This window comes from Biomphalaria glabrata, chromosome 12, assembly GCF_947242115.1.
Source record: "Biomphalaria glabrata chromosome 12, xgBioGlab47.1, whole genome shotgun sequence".
In the NCBI taxonomy this organism is placed as follows: domain Eukaryota; kingdom Metazoa; phylum Mollusca; class Gastropoda; family Planorbidae; genus Biomphalaria; species Biomphalaria glabrata.
The window spans coordinates 35,658,987-35,682,853 of record NC_074722.1 but is presented as its reverse complement, the minus strand read 5'-3'; the positions used below and the strand labels follow the sequence as shown (position 1 = coordinate 35,682,853).

General features: G+C 35.9%; 1 protein-coding gene across 1 annotated transcript; it reads right to left on the bottom strand.

Moving 5' to 3' along the window:
- Positions 1 to 8,697: 8,697 nt before the first annotated feature.
- Positions 8,698 to 21,849, bottom strand: LOC106075705 (RING finger protein 10-like). The gene is made up of 16 exons (XM_056006169.1): positions 21,439 to 21,849; positions 19,107 to 19,276; positions 18,161 to 18,378; positions 17,608 to 17,756; positions 16,296 to 16,425; positions 15,851 to 15,990; positions 15,147 to 15,301; positions 14,222 to 14,356; positions 13,838 to 14,120; positions 13,002 to 13,135; positions 12,743 to 12,860; positions 12,501 to 12,602; positions 12,081 to 12,206; positions 11,860 to 11,957; positions 10,781 to 11,003; positions 8,698 to 9,977 (listed from the first exon to the last, which is right to left on the bottom strand). The coding sequence occupies exons 1-16, from the start codon at positions 21,536 to 21,538 to the stop codon at positions 9,892 to 9,894; spliced, it is 2,367 nt and encodes a 788-aa protein (XP_055862144.1). The 5' UTR covers positions 21,539 to 21,849; the 3' UTR covers positions 8,698 to 9,891.
- Between the last annotated feature and the right edge of the window lie 2,018 nt (positions 21,850 to 23,867).

Below are 23,867 nucleotides of genomic sequence, written 5' to 3'. Positions count from 1 at the left end.
GCCCAGTGACCATTGGCAGAAATCTACGACTGCCTACGGTAAACTAACGAATTCTAAATATATATATATATATATATATATATATATATATATATATATATATATATATATATATATATATATATATTATATATTTGAGGTATGCTTTACATTGTTGTCCTTTAATTTTGGGTTTTCTCTGCTCTCTACTCTGTGTTACAGTAGAATATCAAAGTCTTCTTAAACGTTTAATTTTGACGCAGTGGCGTACCAAGGAGAGGTTATGAGGGACAGACGCCAAGGGCGCGGATAGTTTCGTTAAATAAGTTCAAATGAACTATACGTTTTGTATCGCTCGGTAGTGATTGCCCTTGTGCAAATATGAACGTCCTACACTATTGAGAGGAGGCGCGGTGGCTGGTTGGTAAGGCGCTTGGCTTCCGAACCGAGGATCCTGGGTTCGAATCCTGGGATTTCTAAGTTAGGTCTTGTTGTACACCAGAATAGCCTTACGACAACCAAGCCCATTACAAACGTACATATGACAGTAAGGGCAGCAAAGACTGCTTACGCCCCCCTCAACCCATTTCCCCAGTAGTTTAAAGTTACATAAATCCGCTCCCATGGAAAGGTAAGACAAGATATGGTAAATAAAAAATTGATATTTAGTTCTTTCCGGAATCATTGCGAATGTTTCGTGACTATTAATGCTTGTTATTGAGCGTCCAAGGTTCACAAATTTGGTCTAGATCTTCATGCATACTAAAATTGTACTATTTAAAATTAAAATTGCATGAACCTCATTTCTATTCATTAGACAAATGCAACAGTTTGTCGTTCCAAGAAAAGGTGTCAAACCTAAATGAGTAATTGTCTCCCTTTTTATTTTTTTAAAACAAATATGTGTACTCCTGAGGGCACATCAAAAGTACCGGAAGTGGGAAGGGGAGACAAATGAGGGCCCTGCGTCAATGGAGACAAGCCCCAGCCTCGCTGAATTCTAAGTTTAGACGGGCCTGGACAATCGATCGGTCCTGTCAAAGACAAAGGTGTGCAGACATTGTGGCCATCCTCTTGGTTGTCCCCCCTGACGATTTGCACGTCAACCGGGGCTAAAAAAAAATAATACTTTAATTCTTTTTTTTAAAGTCACATGACCCTACACCCTCCCCCTCCCCCTTCCCAATTAAAAAAAAATCAAAATACCTCAAAAAAATATAGGTAGAGATTTTTGTCATGAGAAAAGGGGAGATAAGAGAAAGGGTTGGGATTAGCTAGATATATCATGAAAAAAGAAAAGAAGAGAAAAAAAAAGCTTATCCAAAGGGAAAACCTCCACGTTTAGTCATCTCTCAATACTAAAAGATCTATTTCTCTTTTTCGATATCAAATCAAATTTATTAATTAACACTATTTAATAAACTGATTTTTTTATTTTTTTTTTTAATATTGATTCGTGTTTTGTTACGGAATAATCGTGCAAATGTTTCAACTTGATCCGAGAATGAGAAGTGGGAGAAATATTGGGAGAAATGACATGCTCAAAATGTGTACCAGACAGAGTGAGTTGATAAAGTTTTGTAAAAATAGTTTTACAATCTTTCAATAAACATGTTTTAAAATAAGCCAAACTCAACATTCAGTAGATGTCAAACGATGTCGAGAGAAAAGTTACGGAGTTGGATGCACAGATTCGGGATTTACACCAAAACTATCATTGTGATTAAAGTGTCGAATTCTTCTCAGGGATCCATCGTATTGCAGACTGGCATATGAGCTTGTTGTCTGACAGACTGACAGAGGAGCTTGTTGTCTGACAGACTGACAGAGGAGCTTGTTGTCTGACAGACTGACAGAGGAGCTTGTTGTCTGACAGACTGACAGAGGAGCTTGTTGTCTGACAGACTGACAGATGAGCTTGTTGTCTGACAGACTGACAGAGGAGCTTGTTGTCTGACAGACTGACAGAGGAGCTTGTTGTCTGACAGACTGACAGAGGAGCTTGTTGTCAGACAGACTGACAGAGGAGCTTGTCTGACAGACTGACAGAGGAGCTTGTTGTCTGACAGACTGTCAAAGCTTGTTGTATTTAGTTTTGTCTAGACCAGTGTATCTCAAACTGTGCTCTGTGAAACCATTCTAATTATATCAAAATCTTTTCAAAATCATGTCATAAAATATTCTATTCAAACTTATCAAGGTTACAGTTGTACAATTATTTGTAGCTTACAAATGGCGATTTTGTAAACCCTGAAAGTCTATCCACATGTAGAGAGACAAAACATTGAATTAGGCCTATCATATCTCTTGCCTACACAAATGCATGCGTTCAGTTTTCGGTGTATTGTCAAAATTTTAATTATTATGAGGGGAGGTAACAATAGATGTATGTCTATAGACATAAGTCTATGTGTACATCATATAGCAATCAATCGGTGAGACGAATTATAAGGGAATGCCAGAGCCAATATTGACACCCAGCCCGCATCTGAATAAATGTATTACAGTTTACACTAATCTATTCTATAATTGTTTATTCATCATTTGTTTTACCACAATTTTATCACGTTCTTTTTATTACAAGTTTTGTACCTCATAATATATTTTTGGTTGCGACAAACACTGCCCTAATACCATCAGTTGCCTTATTAACAAGACTCCCGTGAGGGGTGCCTAAGGCAGTGCGAAAGCATCCTCATTGAACTGTGCGGAGTTGTAATAAAAGCTCCCACAACCTTGTCACAATCCAGGCGCTGTTCCTCAAGGGGCCGTTACATAAATGGCGTGTCCCGCACGGTTAGCTTGGTATAGAAAAGGAAAATGGCGGGGGTCTTGCCGCGAGTCTGACCCACCCGTCAGACGGTGTACACTGTTCTCTTTCAGGCCAGTGAGAGGGAGCTCTTGTTCCCTTTTTGCTGGCTTAGAGTTCCAAGAGCTGAAGGCTCAACTCTACCTGACAGTTTCAAGAAGAAGAAGAATTGTTGTTATTGTTTATAAAGCTTAGCCTATATTAAGTCACTCTGTGTGTTTAAAAGCTTGCACACGTTATTTATCCTATACATAAACTCGAAGCAAGTTGATGCACAGGCCTATACAATTATTCATTGATCAAGACATAGACTATATATTCTATGATCAAGACAAGACGTGAATCAGTGGGGGAAAAAAGACCAATTAGTCAATACGTTACTGGTAATTAATTATTTTGTTTGAAACAATTATTTATTGCACCTAACAAAATATGAATCATTTTTTTAAGTAATCAATTAGCCAATTAATTATTGGTAATTAATTATACTAAAGAGCACAAAAAAAAAAACAACATACGAACAACATTACCATATTTAAACGATTTTTTTTTTTAACAATAATGTCTCAGCAAAATCTTGGACGACGACAGCCATCAACTCCATCATAACTTCAAGTCGTCGCGATGTGGGCTACTTCTGTAAATCTAGACTAGATCTAGAACCGAGCGGTACAAAAACTCGTTCGTTCCTTACTCGGTCAGACTATATCAACGCCACTCGTTGACTGGAAAAATTGACAAGGCTCAAGGTGTAGTCACTGAATGAACTCTTTATGCTGTGTCTGTTCTACTTATGTGAATGTCTCTGTTGTGTTGTCTTTATATGAGGCTCAATAGTCTTAGTATTAGATTGTTTGATATCGAAAAACGGAAGTAGCTTCTACATGGAGCATGGATGACAAAAGTGGGTCATCATCGAATAAGAACGATCTAAAAAACGATGCAGAAAAACAGTCTAATAAAAAAAATATTCAGAAAAAAGTTAACTCTATTTAAACCAAATATAAGTCTAATATAAATTTAAAACGTTCAAATATTTATTTCATTGATTACAGCAACCAAAAAAAAAAATGTGTACCTCTCCCCTTTTATAATTGGGGGAAAGTCCAACTGAACAAAACGGTGAAAAAGCCCAAAGGGAAAAAAAAAGTTCTTTCAAACCTCTGATTTCTTCGCAAAAATTGTCGATTTGCTGCTTATACTTTTAAAGCCACAAAAACACACACAAAAAAAAAATGTAAGTTTTACAAACTTTCTTGTGGCCGTGCTTTTAAAATCAGCAAAATTCAACATTCAGTACCGGTAATTGTGAACTCAGAAATGGTCAAACACTGCCGTAAGGGAAATAAACGAATAGTTCATAGCCCGAAAGGTGCTGCTGTGTCAAAAATCAAATGAAACAAAAGTTCAATCAGTGTTTCCCAAAGTGGGTAACGCGTACCCCCAAAGGGTACGGGAAGACTTGGAGGGGGGTACGCGTTGCACCTCATTAACTGATTTTTTTGAATACCCAGTCATTATGGGGAGGGGGGGGGGTACCCAGCATTACAAAATTTATAAAAGGGGTACACATTGGTCAAAAGTTTGGGAAACACTGAGTTCAATCATACCTTAGTCTTAGTATGTAATACTGAATTGTTATGGTGAGCGGTGATGTATACGGTCTAGTGATTTAATTAATGTGCACTCCCCCTTAGGCCATCCTGGCATGCTGGTTGTTATGAAGTGTATGTGTTAGGGTTGCTATGGAGACGGTGAGAAGAGGTTGGCGATTCGATGTGAATGATGCAACATAGTCATGCATATTAAACCAATGACTTTAATTCTGCCAAATCACTGGTTTTCCTGCCTGGCTCAGGCAACCCATTCCAAGCTCTAATAGCGCTAGGGAAGAAGGAGCTTTTGTACAAATTTGTCGTAATAGCTTATGTAAGGTTTAGTGTGTGCAGCCTAGCTATTGTGTCTTTCTGAGTATTTTATTAAATTTTGTTATTGTATGTGAAAATTATGGTTCAGTGTTTTATGAATAATTGCTACTTTTTACTTTTACCATAGGTGGCATTGTCGTCATTTGGTCTTACTAAGAAGAGTCGAGTCCAGAATGTGAGACTGAAAGGTTGTTATTGTAGTGCAGGGGTTCTCAACCTGTGGGTCGCGACCCCCTTGAGGGTTGATTGACGATTTGCCAGGGGTCGCCTAAGACGATCAAAAATATGGATTGTTTTTGTCTACTCTTCTATTGCTGTATGTGTGTTTTCGGGGAGGAGGGTCGCGGCAGAGTGGGTGGGGGGGGTGAAAAGGGGTCGCCGAGCATAAAAGGTTGAGAACCGCTGTAATGTAGTGAGTTAGATTTTGATTTATTTCATATCAACTTGTTGTTGTTTTTTTGTGTATATTATAATGAAGTTATAATTAGTATTGCCCACAAGGACGTTATCCAAATTATCTGAACTTTTATTAGTGTAGATCTATCACGCCTAGAGCTCTTTTAGTTTGGTGCTACAAGTCAACGGCCGTCAGCACCATTATAGTGCCACAAAATATGGAGAGAGTGTGTGAAGTAATGAGGTCAATAGACTTCTATGTACCTTTACCTTTTTACCTTTACCTATCCCTTAGTCTGTTGGACCGTTGGGGCACGAGGCAAGATTTGTCGACCGTCTTTCTCCATTCCTTCCTTTTTTTTTTTTTGCCTTGTTTAGAACCTCTCTCAATGGCAGGCCTGTCCATTCTTTAATGTTGTCCTCCCATCGCTTTTTCTGTCTGCAAACTTCTATGTACATAATTAGAAACAACAGAACCTGTGAGGTCCGATGTTTTAGCTTTCTTTTACAGTACTGACAATTGCATAGGCGTTTCATTTTACATGAGCTTAGTTACATTTCAGGGGCGAGCCGGCTAAATGGGCGTTTGAGGCACCTGAAGGTTTCCGGGATGCCTTGAGACGAACAGTAAACACAACTCTGTTCGAGTTTGCTAGGCAGCCCCAGTGGTTCATGTTACTCGGCCACACATCCTTCAGTCTTAAACCTTTCAGCTTGGGACAAAGATCTAAGAAAATTTGATACTGTAATGCTTAAACAAATGCACACAAATTATTAGATAAAGTTAAAAAAAAAGCTTTACCTATCATATCAGCTCTTCCATTAGTGTACACCCAAAAATTAGCTATTTATAGATTTTTTCTGATAGAATAACACAAGATCTATATGTAATCTACTATGTATTTATGAAAGAAGTCACGTGATTGGACCTCGTTTACCAATCGTAAACAAACAATATTTTGCCACTTCTATACAAATTACGATCTTATTTTAATACATAGTGGCTGTCATGTGACAGTTTTTTTTTTCTCGTTGTTTTATCAATATGATCACGTGACTAAATGTTGTTTGTTTACGATTGGTGATTGAGGTCCATTAACAGACCCGAGTTTGACAACTCTATAACTAGATGGTTGCCAGCATGCAGCTTAGATATTCTTCACGGTGGTCCCAACTTTAGACCTTTCCCGCTCCCATCCCCGGTCCACCTGTGGTAAGTTTTGGGCTAGGATGTAATAGTCTTCATTTCCCGAAGGAACAACAGATACTTGTTACAGACTTTTTAGAGACATATTAGAGATTTATTAGACACTCATTAGAGACTTATTAGACTTTTAGCTGTGAAAACAATCCTCAATGGTTCAAGCAAGTGCTGTGGGAATTTAAAGAAATAACTTTTTTTTTACAAGCTTATATCAACTCGCTCTGTCTTTCTGGTACAAAGTTTGCACAAGTTATTTCTCCAACACCCAATCTCGGATCAAGTTGAAATTTTGCACAATTATTTATTTTACCTGACAACACAGGAATCAATTTAAAAAAAAATAACTAATTAGTTTATTAACTATTGGTAATTATTTTTTTTTTAATCTAGAGAACAAGGGAAAGAAATTGTACTTGACTGCTGTGGTGGTATGAGCTGAATTAGTCCCCTTTGTGGGTCGACTCTCTAAATTGAAACAAACAATATATATAGGCCTACAATCTTCCCTAGTCATAAGTACCTGATCAGAAAAGTGGTTAGCACATTGGTCCTAAGTGGCGTGAACTACGAATTCGAATTCAGGTGTTTTTTTTTTTTTTTTTGGTTTAAAAAACCAATTACGGTAAAATTCACCCAGATATCCATTTCATGTTCCCCTCCAGCCCATTAGCCCAACTGGTCCAGACAAGTGATAGGATCATATTGAGAAAGCTAAAAGCATGAAATAGCGATCAACAAAAACAATTGGGTAAAATAAAATATTAATCGCACAGATTTATTATTATTGGTCTAGATCTATTACGAATTTAATTTCATGACTGATTCAGATCAAGTGATACAATTACATCTCATATAAGCTTTGCTTTTTTTTAAAGTATTTTTAAAATGTTTTTTGTTTTTGTTTTTAAAGTCTAGTTTATAACACGAATCATGGACCATGTGTGTAGTGAACATTCGCCAATCTTACAGACTTGCTTCTAAATATATATATATATATATATATATATATATATATAAAACAATGGTACCATTTTGTGTGATATAGAAACACACAGTGTTGGACATATCACGTTGAAACGTGGCCAGAATTCTCCTCAGATGGTTGCGATTGTCGTATACTTTATTTTTGAACACCACATCACTATCTCAGGGATCATACATTATTTTAAACAGTATTGACTAAATCGTATTGGGCTTTGCATTCCTTTGTTTAAACACACACCGTCAAGCCGGGTATATCTGCTAGTAAGAATCAGAAATCGTGTTCATTGAGACTCCAATCTGAAAGATGACTTCTAAATTGTCCTTGTTTTAGTTGAGTTAATTTAACGAGCGCAGTCATCTAGTCAAATCATCGATCAATCGAATCTAACTGCTCCTGATTTTGTCTCATCAGATGTGTATCCACAGATACAAACTAACAAGATAATGTTATCTTATAAATCACAGGATTATTACATCCACCACGTATTCATGTGTTAATCTAGTCGTGCATGTTAGACTAAAACATTGGTGTTTTACTTATCTTATCTTATATAATACAGACGTTACTTCAAAAAAGAAGATGATTACGTCCTACGCGTCATGCATATTAACCAATGACTTAAATTCTGCCAAGTCACTGGTTTTCCTGGCTAGCTCAGGCAACCCATTCCATGCTCTAATAGCACTAGGGAAGAAGGAGTATTTGTACACATTTGTCCTAGCATATGGAACGAGGAATGTGCCTTTATCTTTGTGTCTTTCAGAGTATTTTATTAAATTTTGTTTTTGTATTTGAAGATTATGGTTCAGTGTTTTATGTATTATTGCTACTTTACTTTTGAGTCTTCTGTCCTGAAGGCTTTCTAAATTTAGTGATTTTACTAAAGGTGTTACTCTAGTCAAATGTGAATATTCGTTTGTTATGAATTGTTACTGGATGATTCAGGTTATCCATTCCATGGTCTAATCGCACTACGGAAGAATATATTTTGTATTTTTTGTTTGGACAGTGTATTTTGTTGGTTCAGTGTTTTATGCATTACCAGTATTGCTACTTTACTTTTTTAAGTTTTCTGTCAAAGTTTCATTACATTATTTTGTGAGCCTACTATTAAGTGTAACTAATTCACACTTGTATAGTCAGCACTTTCTCTCTACTGGCTGATCATTTGTTGCAGATACGGAAATGCAATTATTTTAACTTTAGATTTATCTAGTTTACAAGTCATTATTGGCTGTATTTATCATACACACTGTGAATTTCCTTTTTTAACTAAATCCTAAGATTGGCCATGTTAGCCTTGAACCATTTCCTAAGCTGCCATTTTGTTGCTATGACAACCCCATGTCCACATCTTTCATTTAGTCCAAGTCAAAACAAAAACATAACATTCAAGAGAAGTCAAATGATAGGTTTTATTGAAGCCAACACCAATCAACTGTACACAATACTAGAGTACATTGATCAATTGATTACAACTCAAGGTGGATGGTAGAAGTACAAATAAGAATAGAAACGAACTCTATAGTAATATATCTGCATGTCAAAACTGGTCAAGTAATGCTCAACTTAGAAAAAAGAAACTAATATTAAATGGAACAAGCAAACTTGTAGACGAATACTGAACTCTTCCAACGCAACAAACTGAATGCCTTCAGAATGACAGAACAAAACTCAACAAGGATATAAAAAATAAAAAATCTTTTCCAGAGACTTCTGCATTTCATTTCAAAGGATTGTCACTGCAAACACTAGGACAGTGCAGCCAGTTCCTTCACATAGACACCCTAGTACAGCTATCACACTGCACAAGTCAAGATACTAACGCACACTTGTTTATATAATGCCTAGTGCCAAATCAAAATATACCTTGGCAACATAAATAATGCATATTTTTTCCTATTAGAATTGTTTTAACTCATCAATAATAGAACAATAAATTTGACATGAGAAAGAATTTCATCAAACTCAAAAGATTCATTCATTCATTTAATTTTGTTTATTCACACTGTAACAATCTTATGCTCATTAAAAAAAAATGTATAAATGTTTTTATTCATCTTAAGTCCCCAATGTTTTCTGACCAATTAACCAATTTGATGACTATTGCCATATTGGATGGATGGTATAGGTTCACTTAATAAGGCAAGGACTGGAATCAGAAAACAAATCGCCAGCAACTAACAGAGACAAAAGCAAAAACCTAACATGTAAATGTTACCCTGTTGTTGAAAACTGGATCTTATTTATTAAACTTGTGTATTTACTTTCTTGAAAGGCCTAAGATAGAGTGAAATATTTTTCCCTGTTAGCACTGCAGATTTTCTTTTATTAAGTAATTCATGTTTAACTCATACATCAAAGCTCAGCAGTGGCATCATGGAGAACAAAAATGCCCAAATGTAAGCAACAATGCCCTTTAAACCTGCCCAGTTGTACATCACAAACAAAGCCTACACTCAGCTCTTAGATATTTCCATTACAACATAAAGCAACAGCTCACAACAAGACAAAGAGAGAGCATTTATCAAAGACTTCTGACTAATAAAAACTAGTGTCTATTGACTTGGCTAATACACCATGTAGATTGCTAATTTTTACGAGCCATGGATGTTGAGAAAAGCAACTGTTTCTTTTTCTTCTTTTTTCCATTGGCCTTAGGAGACGCATCCAAACCTGGGAAGAGTAAACATTGTAGTAGAATTGTGTCTTCTTTTTAAATCTTAGCCCTAAATAAGTCACAAATCACTCACAATGAGTTTGTAGCTCTTAAAAAAAAAAAAGAACAATAATCTTTTAGTGTCATAAAAAAATGCCCTTTAAAAATGAGATTAGTGACAGTGACCTGATTCCTATCTAATTAGTATTTTAGATAAGAGTTTGAGTTTAGGCACATCGGCACAATTTTGGTCATGTCGTGCCGTAATCCTTTAAGGATCACTCTACCTTTATATAACAAGGGCTAAATTCTATACAGTTAAATCATTAAAAACAAGTTCTATTCACAGTTAAAATAGTAAAGGTAGTAAAAATTTAATAATTTAGTAAAAATCTTATGTAAATATTATATGTTCACAATTCATAAATCAGATCTTTGTAGACAACCCCACCTCCCGGACAACCACAAAAATACATTTTACCATTTCAGAAAGCTACCCTCTGTCCCTAGGTCTAACAAATAGTTTATTCTGTTTTTCTTGTTTAAAAAAATTAGCAATGCTTACAACTGACTAAAAATATGCCACCAAACACTACATGCTCTTTTCAATGCTTCTTAAACCATTTAAAGACAAACGCGGACATAGTTCAGAAGTCTAAAGGCCCAGGTCAACACCAGTGACTAAGTTCTAAATGACATAGTTCAGCAAGTCTAAAGGCCCAGGTCAACACCAGTGACTAAGTTCTAAATGACATAGTTCAGAAGTCTAAAGGCCCAGGTCAACACCAGTGACTAAGTTCTAAATGACAAACAAACCTACCAGCTGAACTTTGTTGGCTGGCCGCATCCATGGCCTTACTGATGTCATCAAACCAGGAGGAAGAGATGGGAGGGGCTGGCAGAAACTCACCGCACTCATCATCCTCAGCACTAGCAGGAGACACTGGGTCACGTCTGCTGGGGGATGCTGGTACTGCAGTAGCCGTAGGCTTACCACGGGACCATGGACTGCTGGGGGGTAAGGATTTGCCCTCCTTCAACATCTGACAAGTAGAATTCACAACTTTAATATACTTATTTGACATGTTTTAATCTGACAAGTAGAATTCATAACTTCAATATACTTATTTGACATGTTTTAATCTGACAAGTAGAATTCACAACTTCAATATACTTATTTGACATGTTTTAATCTGACAAGTAGAATTCACAACTTCAATATACTTATTTGACATGTTTTAATCTCATTAAAAGTTTTATCCCAGTGCTGCTAGAGCAGTGAGTGAGTCTACTATTAGTCAAATTAACATGAACCAGTGTTGGATATGGATTGAAATAGGAATATTTAATGTCAGAAATTTTATCATCAAGTCAAAACCTGACCTAGCATATATTTAATTGCATACAACTTAAAAAAAAAAAAAAAATTTAATTCAGTGTTAATATTCGTTAAGTCTGTCCTATACGGTTCAGAAACTTGGAGAGTCACTAAAACAAATATGGAAAAGCTCCAGACCTTTGTTAACAGATGCCTACACCGGATATTAGGAATTAGGTGGCCAGAAAAGATAACTACTATCGATTTGTGGGAGAGAACTAGACATCACAAAATGAAAATGGAGCTGGATAGGACACACCCTGCGAAAACCAGCTACCAATGTTGCAAGGCAGGCACTTGACTGGAACCCACAAGGAAAGAGGAAAGTGGGCAGGCCCAGCAAACCTGGAAGTGGTCAGTCATCAGCGAAGCTGAGGGTACTGGAATGACATGGGAGCAGATGAAGAAAGCTGCTCAGAACCGAGTTCGGTGGAGAGGTGTGGTTGTGGCCCTATGCTCCCCTGGGAGTGCACAGGATTAAATAATAAATATAAAAAAAAATGTTAATATTCTGAGCTTACTGTAGCAAAGGTCATGACTCCTGCACCGGAATGACTTCCTTCACTATCAGTCCTAGAACGATTGCCCCACACATTACTTGCAACATGACTCTGAGGAGCTGAGATTGAATTAAAATTATTATTAAAAAAAAAGAGAACAAAATGAATAGATCTATTGATGAAACCCATAACAATATGAATATGAAGGAATATATTTAGGAAGCCCATAGCAGTATGAATACCTTGACTAGCTTGAGCTGGAGTCAAGTTCTCTTCTGTTCCATCACTTGAGGTATTGGATGTGACAGATGCAGTCAAGTGTGATGGAAATTGTGTTAAGTTGTCTAGTGGAATCTCAACTTCTGGATCTAAAAAAAAATTTTTTTTTTAAATGCATAATTTGTTCAGAGTCTTGCTTAATAATTATATAAATTCAAATACTAAATAATTAAAATGTACTGAGCAGTTATGTGCTGCTATTGCCTCATTTGTTTCTAGAAAATCACAAAATTAAGTTTTGTATCAACTGAGATAGGCTTGTGGTTGTTAATACCTTCTGATATTCATGTTGAAAATACTGATACTTGCCAGAGTGAACAACTTTTTATAAATAAAACGACTCACAAAAAACACACACTAAAAAAAAAAAGAAAACTGTTTACATATTCCAAAAGTTTTCTTGTGTTCTACGTCTTGCTGCTTGGCTCTCATCTTGTCTTCTTTCTGTTTCTTTTGTCTGGCTCTGCGTCTTTTTTCAAATTCAGCTGCAAAAGCAAAGAAACAAATAAAATCAATAGGAATTTTTATACAACTGTAACCCAAAGTATGACTAAACAGGGTAAGGATGGTAAGACTGAATACAAAGTACAAGTTTAGAAATAGAATAGCTGTATGTCAAACTTACGATGGAAATGTCTCAGTGTTTCTTTGCTTAATATTGGAGGCATTAGTTTCAACTCCACAACATGAAACTCGCAAGTCAATGGAATATGACTTAAATAACGAAGACGCTTGCGGATGTCCTGTTGGTAATAAATACACATTAATAGTTTGTGTCCGTGGCACCCATCCACTATCTAGGCATTGCCATTTATTAACAAGCACATAATATGATCTCAATTAGGCCAATGAAAAATAAACTATTCCAAAGGTATGACACTTACCTCGGTCATAAAGATCCTCTCAATAGCTACTATTGTAGCTTTGATTACCTCTGGACCATTCTCTAGTGATCCATACTCTTTGATTAGACACTGGGCATTCAAGGAATTCAAATAGATCTGCTGCCCGGTGGATGCTGTAGAGGATCATATAAAACACACTTTTACATTCCTTACAGTAAAGAATGTTTAAAGATACACAAAATAGCAAACAAGAGATGAGCAAATAATGCTAGCCCCAGTCTTAAGGAATTATTTAGAAAACTAACCAAAGAGTCCAAACAAAAAATAACAACACTGAGGTTAGTACATGAAACAAGAACAAGAGCATGCACATTCACTGACAAAGCAAAGTTCCCCAAAGCGCTCCATAAAATTGATAGGGGGAAATGAATCACTCTAGTTCACCCATATTTCACCGGCAGTTCCCTTTTATCTGACTAAAGACTACTAGTTCAACATGGTTAAGATGTCTGTGCGTCTAACTAAACAAAAATAGATAGGAAACTATTCCTCCTGGTATCAGAGTAATCTTTCAACACATAATAAGTCTCTAACACTAAATAATAATCATTTCCAGATTAGTGATTGGACATTATTTCCATGCTCCCACCAAGGTTGTTTCTTTTGAGTCCCACTTTCTTACCTCGCATGAATGTTCTTCAAATTTACATATGATTCTAATCACGTCTTTTAGTTTCTTCTAACTATTTTGTAAACTGTTTAAATAAATTAGATCCTTTCACATTTAAAAAGTCCTCAGCAGCTAAATTTTATTTTCAGACATTTCTTAAAATTGAGTACCCTTTGCAAGCTATACATTTTGATGAGAACTTTACCTTGATAGAAGTAGTACGTATCTTTACTGTGGTGACTGTAACTACTTCGCATGTTCATTGAATCACTATTGCCTTCAGGGAGCTCCAGTTCAACAGCTGCTTCCTCTGGGGAGAGAGCCAGGCCGTCCTGATTGTCTCTTGGTGGCAACAATTTAGCTTCCAAGTCTGGGCTATCAAGTACTTCAGTCATATTAGTTGCAGTTGCAGTGAATGCCTCTACATTAACATTATCAGATGAAGTCTGTTCTTCATTTTCAAAGGCATCCAAATACTTAATGTTGGGCTACACAGATACAAATAATTAGATCAGGTTAATTATATTATAGTAGATATAATTACATATAAATATATCTTAGAAGCTTAATGAGCTAAACCATCACTTACGCATGTGTCAGTTCTGGCAGGCAAGTGATTCCTATCAGTGAGACTCTGCATAACTTCTTCAGTAGAATTAGTCATCTCAGACTCTACTTGGACTTCTGTCTTGACACTAGAAGCTACCACTTTCTTTTCTCTTTCCTATAAGGCAAAAAACACAGATGTGTATACAAGACACATAAAACAGAGCTAAAAGGTGAACGAAATTTAAGTAACTTTTCAATAGGGTGGTCTAAAGAAAGCAATTGTGTGTTTAATGGTGACTTTTAGATTTTGTACAAAAAAAAAGACCACTAAACCAAGTGTTTTAGGTTAATTCAGGCAAAACTAGAAAAAATGTGTCCAGCACTGTTATTAGAGTAGGACAAGGGCATTGCATCAGTCATGTCCGGAGAACAGCTGCAGAAAGATGCCTTGACTTGTACAGAACTAACTACGCACTATTTATTAAACTGCTGATGCTTGGCAACTTTTTGATGTAAACCACTTGGCACAGCATTGCAGGAGAATGACACACTTCAATATCACCAGATCTGACCTCACCAATGCAGCTGCAACTCTAAATGTGATCTATGTATGCATCCAAGTCAAAGAATATTCAAAGATTATTTATGCACTACAATGCAAAAAAGGAACTTGGCAGTTCATAATGACAATACAAGTGTGACTCAGATATTGGATACAGCTGAATAGTTTAACACTGACAGGAGAAAGGGAGAAGATAAGTTTCTGGCACCTAAACAGAAAGGCTCATTAACCTTGTTACGACAACTCTGAACCCAAACCTCTGCTGCCTTGTGGCTTAACCCAAAAACGGGAAGGACTTTTGGGAGACAACCCAGAGAAAGAATTGGAAGCCATTAACATTTCAACTAAAAAAAGAGAGAAAATCCCTGAAGAGAGAAAGAAATTCAATTTTTTTAAAATTTACCTGTAGCATCGTTTTGGCCATTTCAATAAAACAGATTTCATAATCTTCAGCAGTCAGTAAGTGAGCATACAGAGATTCCTTCTCTTTAGTAATGACTTGGTGAACTTGATCATGGGTTGCTAGCAGTATTTTCATGTAGTTGGTTATAGCACCATCTAGGATGAATACAAGAGATCCATTCATCTTTTTACCATTCAAACAGAAGCCAAATATTCCACTAAATAAAAACTAAAGACTTTCATTGGTACAATACCCACAAGGCCTAACTTTAGAGGCTTGTACCAAAGAAGTTTATTACTATTAATAATTTTAAAAAAATTTATTTCCAGTTCTTCTATTGAGTAAATATAAGCGTGGTGGCTGAGCAATAAAGCACTTGGCTTCTGAACTGGGGATCCCGGGTTCAAATCCTGGGATTTATTATTTCTGGATCTTTTGGTGCCTCTGAGTCCACCCAGCACAAATGGTTCCTTGACATTAATTTGGGAAAAGTAAAAGCAGTTGGTTGTCGTATTGGTCACATGAGACCCTTGTTAACCTTGGGCCACAGAAACAGATGACCTCATCATCTGCCCTATAGATTGCAAGGTATGAAAGGGGAACTTTTTTAGTATGTAAAACTAAATAATGAATCAAAAGTTATGACTCTATAAATCAATAATTTAATTTGTCATGATGAGTAAGTAAATGATAATGGAGCTTACCATCAATATTGTGAGGTAGACCAGACCTGTCCTTCCATTCAGATTTAGGACAAGTGTACACACTACCTTTACTTTTTTGCATCAGCCTCATCTCAATCTCATCCCCAACTTTATATTCGGGCACCTCAATACATTGGACACTGTCAGAGTAACAAGTTGGAGATGGAAATAGCTTCTAACATTCTTTCCTCATTTCTTATCTTCTGCTATAGTTAAAATCTAACTGTATAGCTTTTGAGTCCAAAGATTAATTAAGCTCTCTAGTGCTATACAAACAAAATTATTAAAAGCTAAATTTATTTTAGGTGTCTCAACCATATGATGACAAAGAGGATCTATTTGATTTTATGTTTGATATTTATATGTTCACATTTTACCGAGTGAATGCATCAAATGGCAAAAGCAAACTGTCTTTTAGTTGACAAGTATTGTTCTATGTACACACCTTTTTAATTCACTCGCTGAAATGTTGTGAGGACAGACTGGACACTTGTTATGACCTCCAGAATCAGTGTCACTTAAATGATGAAGTATACATGCCCAGCAATAAGTGTGACCACACTTGGTGATTTTACCTGAAAGTGTCAACATTTTCATCAATGTTTCATACAAAATCTACAAACTTTTTTTTGTGTGGTTGATGTTTTATATTGCTTTATTATTGCTAATTGTTAACCTTAATTGTAAGTCAATATATACATACTGCCCATTGCAGATTAACTCGAAGCACTAAAACCAACTGCTCTATTTTTTAAAAAAATAATATTCCATAGAGCTTGCCATACAAAAAACATAAACTCTTAATATGGTACAATGCAATAGGAAGTAATAAGCAGTTGTTTTTTTAACCTTTGTAAAAGAAAAGAATAAAAAGATACACTTAATCATTTTTTTTCCCTGAAAAAATGATGAGCATAGAAAGTTTTTTTCCCTTAAAATTTTTCAAACGAAAGTGCTGATACTGAAATAGTATATAAGGCCAGCCAGAGAAATGAGGCTTATATATGTACTTTTTAAAACTACACATTTTGTTCTATTTTTTATGTTTTTTTAAACATATATTTAGTCTTATAGTTATCTCCATTAGCCTAAGACTTTAGACCTTGTAATAGGAAACGGGCAATACCATGTCAAAGCAATTGAAATGTTTTTCTATGAGCCCATTTAGAGCTTTGATTTTTCTACAATACACTTTAACATATGATTTTGATTGAACAAAATTGCAATTGTTTTACAAGGATACAAACTAAGAATGACATATTTGTTCCCATCTGATGATGTCTTTTGGTGACTGCTTTCAGCACTCTTTGCCTAGTTTATTTAACAAAAGCTTTTCCCCAAGTCCTAAAGATATGTGATGCAGTCTTAGTTCTCAAGCTGTTCTTTGGGAAGTCTTTTTTTAATCTACTGACAAAGCAGGATTTCACGTGCAGCAATTAACTACCAGATATCAAGTGTCAGCCACAGGTGAGACTGAAGGTCAGGAAAAAGACCCCACAATCATTTAATAGAGGTTCTATTTCAATATCATGCTATGCTTTTTAACAGGTTTTATTTTGATTTTTTTTTTCAATTACTTTGTATAGTATGCTCAATTTGTTCTGGTCCATCTCTTTTTGTGACCTGTGGGCAAATATAGTTTCTGCGCTGCCTTTAGTCACTAAGCAAACACAACACAGCTTGAGTCAGAATGCCAATTCGAGCCCCAGTCACACATCCCAGACTAATTGATATGTATAACACAATATTGAACTTACCAGCAAAAGGTGCCTGTAAACAAATTGGACAAGTGACTGTCTCTGTGGAGAAGGTTCTGACCAGTTCCACCTTATCCCAATCTACCAGGGCATCAGGATCTATGGCCTGCACAGTGTACTCACTGTCATCTCGGACCACAAACTGACAGCTGCATGGGATACAAAAAAATTAAAGGCATCAAAAATGGGAGATAATCTCTAAAGAAGCTGATTAGTGTTGTACTAATTCAGTTGACACTTTAATGACATTAAACAATTTTAATCAAACATAAATTTAGTTTGTTGATATGAATGTCAAAAAAAGTCCTAGATCCTTAAGATAATAAAGATCAAATATTAGAGTGTATTATTTCATGTGGCTATGTAAAACCCAGTTTAGTTTGTATATTTTGACACATGTAGAGCAAAGACTGATACATATGTACAATGGTCGCAAGACTACAAAGAATTGTATTGATGATCAACTTCTAAACTAAACATTTGTTACATTTTAAGACATTTGGAACCATAACAAATGAGCCTAAAATTAGACAATGAACAATTAAATACCAACCTAGCCTGCAGAAACTGCTCTTTGCTGTAACGTGCTGCAGGAGTTCGCCTATAATATCCCTGACCGCGTCCACTGTTGTATCTTGCTGAGCCACTTCGCCAGCCGCCATAGTTCCCATTTTGAGAATGAGAAATGTAGGAAAATTTCAACAGATGATTGGCATTGCCCTTTCTGGAGGATGTATTGCTGACATCAAAGATTTCACCAGCCTCTACTATCTTTAGAAATATATTTTGAATTAGAGCTTTGTATTTTATTTTGTTATAATTTTTTAATGTTCTCGTCAAGTGATCGACAAGGCCTTTCTTCAAAGGCAAGAATAAATAAAATAAGTCAATCATGTACCTAATTGTGTAAAAAGTGTTTGATAATGTAAAAAATGAGAATAGTAATTAAATATACATAAAACAGCAATGTATAACAAAGTTGCTTACTATTAGTAATTTACACCTTTTGAATGGAAAAATATGCTTCACTAAATATATTTCCACTTATTACTTTTTAAAGCGATTTTTTTTTTTCTATGTCCCAGTTTTTTAGTTGATTATATACTGTTCAAAGAGGCATTTGCCAAGTGGAAAAGCGTTTAGCTTTTGAACAGAGAGTATTTTGGATTCAAATCTGTGAAGGCTGGGACTTTGAATTTCGGGACTTTTAGAAAGCTCCTGAGTCCACCCAACATGACATTAGTAGGGGAAAGGCAGTTTATCATTGTGCTGGCCACAGGACACCTTTGTTCATTAACTGTTGGCTAAAGAAACATGACTTTTACATCATCTGGCCTATAGATTGCAAGATCAGAAAGGAGTTACTTTACTATAAACTGTAAATCCTCAGCAACCAAACTTTTTGTCCAGGAACAATTTTTTTTAAAAAGAGGCACAATAACAAGCTAGAAACTGGTACTTGTAACATAGTGCCTAATCCAAATATGTAAGGTACATACCTCTTCACTCTGTCTATCGTTAATATAGTCTCTTTGTCTCGGCCTCTTGTCACTGAAGTATCTGTTAGTCTTCTGTGAAGATCTTGACACCTGTGACAGCTCTTGAGGTCGACATGCATTGGTAAGCTCTCTTTGTTTTCGCTGACGTCCATTTTTATTGGAAACAAAATCTGAAAGACCAAAACAAAATTTTAAACCTCTACCAAAAATGTAAATATATATATTTTAGTAAACAAGTATAAGCTGCCTTTAGGCGCTCAGTAAACACAACTCTGCCCGAGTCGGGTGTCGAACCTCGAGTCCCCTTCATAGGTAGCCAAGCCAAGTTCAACCGGACTTAACCTCTCGACCACACTTCACAAATCATTGATTTTGATTCAAATATGATCTGGGATTACAAACTTTAAAGCAGTGACCTAGTACAAAGGGAACTAATTCAGCTTAAATACCACCACATCAGTCAAGTACAAATTCTTCCCTTGTTTGATACCAAACAAAATAATAAATTACCAATAGTAAAGTAACTATTGGTCAATATTTTAAAATCATTCTTGTTTTGTCAGGTAAAAGAAATAATTTTGCAAAATTTCAGCTTGATCTGAGATTGGGTGTTAGAAAAAAAGTGTACACAACTTTTTACCAGACATAACCATAAATGTGCATTTTAAAACTAGATCTAGATCCATCTAGAGTAAAGCTGCCATATCGAACAAGTTAAGCAGAATCACTGCGATTTTTTTCGCATTTGAATTTTTGGAGTTCCATTATGGCTACACCTAGAAACAAAATTAAAACACCTATAAACTCGTCATCCATTGGTCTATAAAATTACATCTGTTGCAGTTTCAACATGTGTAGTTAAAACAAAACCTGATGTCAAAGAGAGGTGGGGTAGGTATGACAAAAAGTAAACATCATCAGATAAATTTTTGTTCCCTGACTACAATATCGAACGCCTTGTAAACCATATCACAGACAATATTCATTTAAAACATGTTTTAATCATCTAATTCTTTCATTTCAGCTATTTTCTGGTCAAGCAAGAGGTGAATTACCATACATGTGTGCAAATGAGAAGAAAAGACTAACTGCCATACAAATGTCACAGTTATCTATAGTTCAAAATTTAAACTAAGTCAATGCTATAAATAGCATAATGGCAGAATAGAGCATACTTAATATTTTGGGGAGGAAAGGGAAGTAAATCAGCTAAAAATATTGTTTTTTAATTTATACAAAGAAGGAAATTCATTTCTTGTCAAAATAATGTTTAATAAACATGTATTTATTGCTTACAAAAGTGTGTTTTATCTGTTGTCTATTAGATTACTAAAAATTTACTGATTATATTATACATAAATTTTTGCTTTGAACATTAAAGAAAACATTGCTTAAAAATACATGAACACTCAAAAAAAAAATGTGTTCGATATTGTAGAATTTTCTAAAATGGTAAACCTGATCAAACACCCCTTATAACTCTGAATAGGTCAAATGGAAAGCAAGGGGTGTGTAATATATAAATCTACAAGCTCTCCTTTCAAACCATAATGTCTCAATCCAAATAGTTCTTGCTTAGTACAGCTACAGGTACTTAAATATATTATAGTTCTACAAGTTCTCCTTTCAATCCTTAATGCCTTAATCCAAATAGGTCTTGCTTAGTACAGGAAGCAACTCCATTTATGTTTATGGGAGTATGAGGTAAAAACAACATGCTTTCACTTTCATATATCAGTGTGTACTTTATCGCCTAGTGACTAGTGGAAAAACGATTTTGCACAGGAATACAAAGCTAAATTTGTTAAAAAATAGAAAAATGGATTGCACACCTTAGCCTTAATCTTAATAGTAGATCTAGTAGATCATCATAATCTAGTAGATGTATGTAGTAACCATCTAAATAAAGTCAAAGACATTAATAAAAATATGGTGAGATGTCTGATATGGTACATACAAAAGGGGGGGTTAATATGGCAGCTTTACTCTAGATCTCTGCTTGACTAGACTGTCTAGACACATTATTATAGATCTAATAAATTCTAATAATAGAATAGTGACAGTGACTTGTTCGACTAGTCACTACTGTCTATGACTATGGACACTATCACTAAATCTAAAAATTGCAGTTGTATGATTAGTCTAAGTAAAGCCTAAGCCTGGCTAAAGTGCTCTAAAGCCTAAAGGCAATGATTTGATTTTGAATTGTAAAAAAATCATTGTAGTCATTGATGACATTGAATCTGATTCTGATTGCCGATTGGTCACATGATTGGTGTTTCATCTGTTTGAGTTTGTAAGTGTCAGTCAGTCAGAGTAAAAACTTGCTCACCACTTTTCTTTTCGCATATGGAACCATTGTTCTTATGCTGAACTGGTGATTGGCGAGATGGAAGTTTTTTCTCCATTGTACCACTCCCTTCTTCTAACATCAACAGACAATTCACTTTTTGAGAAAACTATCAATCCAGTCTGCTTAGCAGAGATTGCTTTTCTTGCAAATCGTTGAGACACCATTTTTAGAAAGCCATGTTGATCACCAAACAAGAAGAAAAAAGATAGTTCTTTGAAGCTAATTATTCTGATAATTGATTATTAGTAGTGTTTAAGTTGAAAAGAAGCTAAAAGATGGTACTTAAGTACCAAAAGCGCTCGTTTGAACGCTACCACTTCTCTGTGTAAGCGATCAACGACCGCCCTAATCCAATATGGCGTAACGGTTCGGTAAAATCCCGGATGTTGCTAGTCCTACCAGTAAAGCACCGACCATAATAGATCTAGAAATTTAGTTCTGGATTCTATATATAGATCTAGAATCTAGGTCTTTTATAGATCATTCAAACATACTGTGGCGCAGGCGATTTTCACGATAAACTAAATAATGTCAAGGACGCTAAATTGAACGTCATTGTTGCCAAGTAAATAAAAAAGAATTGAACTATAATTCAACAATATCCCAATGCGTATCTGTGTATCTAAGTGTCAAATATCCTTTATGAACATTAGTTAGTGGCCCATATTTTTTTTTTAATTAAAAAAAAGTTTCGTTTGTTTGAAAAATATTTTACATTTCGGATGTTCCTTGAGTCGGATAGAATTGATGATTGTGTACATCCTAGCCTAAACCTTCCGTAGGACGACCGTGTGTGTGTGTGTGGGGGGGGGGTGTCAGCGGGCAGCTAGGGTATGAACCCGAGACCACCGAGAAGACTGAACAGTCCAGCGCGGCAGTATTCCATGCAACACTTCTGTTTATTGAGGGAAAGGCTGTCTTCTACCATTGACGGATTGGTTCAAAAACGCAATAAAAGAAGCATGAAAAGGTTCCTCCCCAATTGAGTGCACATGCGACTTATACTTTGGTTACAAATTAATTCCACTTTACGGATCAACGATAATTTGTATTTCCTATTAAACCTATTTCTTTTCCTTAGACAAGATATCCGATTGGACTTTCAAGAAGAAAATTATCAATGCTTGATGGGTTGAAATTTTCCTTCATTTTTAGAAGAAGTCTTTGCCCTACGGAAAAATACAAATGAAGGTTGAATTCGTTTTGTGCTTACAGGAACTAATGCTATTGAAAACTGAAAGAGTAAGTAGGCATAGGCTACAGGTATGCTCTGCACTGTTTTGTTTGTTGTTTTACATGTTTCTGATGTTCCTTCAGAGTTGAAGATAGTTTACTTCCTAGTCCAAACCTCCCGCAGGACGACGGGGGTTGGGAGCGGGCAGGATTTGAACCCTCGACCATCGATAAATCCGAACGACAGTCCAGCGAGCAAACCGCACGACCAGGCATCCATCCACTGAAAGCCATGTGGACCGCAGTGACTGGGGAAAATACACAGTCAGAGATAGAAACACTTAATGCACATTTAATTGTAAAGTGCAACTCTGATAATGAAAAGGCCAGAAATTCTTGTGAAAAATATATGGCACTATCTTGCAAAAACCGAAACATTATCAGGAGATTTTTCCGTCCATGAAGTAAGGTTTCAGAGAAACATCCTCGCAAAATTATGAAGGTGCCGGACCATCATCGGCACAGCTGAGAAGGAGATACAATATGACCAATTTAAATTTAAACATCGTCTTTCTGTTCTTTTTTTTTCTTCGGCGTTATAATACAGAGGTGCACCCAGGAAACGCTAGACCAGCTTAGACGCGAACTTGCTTTAGCAGACATATAAAAGAGCACTATACAGCAGGCTGCTTCCGAACGAGACAGCTGGAGATTCTTACAAAGTCTGCAGCATACACATGACCCCGAGACCAAAAGAAAACCAACTGCCGAGGACAGACGTCAAGAAGAGAAGTTAAATCTACACCGGCGGAAAACGGTTATGTTTGCGCTGGTTGTAGCAAAATATGTAGGTCAAAGCTGGGTCTGCGTTGCCATGTTAAATACTGTACTCCTCGTTAAATTTCGGACTCGAAGAAAAGGCTTATTATAGATTGTTGAAATCAACATTGCTCTAATACATCTGAACAAAGTACCATTTCAAATAATAATACAGACGTTACTTTAAAAAAGAAGATGACTACGTCATGCGCGTGATGTATCTAATACTAATAACTGTTAGGTAAAAATCTTTTCTAAAAATTAGAGGGGGAAAAATTGTCTTGACTGCCTTTGAGGGCTAGTGACATCGCTGATCTGTGATTGTGTATTTGAAAACAAAAAGTGCGCTAGGGTTATTTTCGTTAAGAAGAGCCCACAACTGTCGGCATTCTGCGGCAATTGTTATTTCCTGTTGT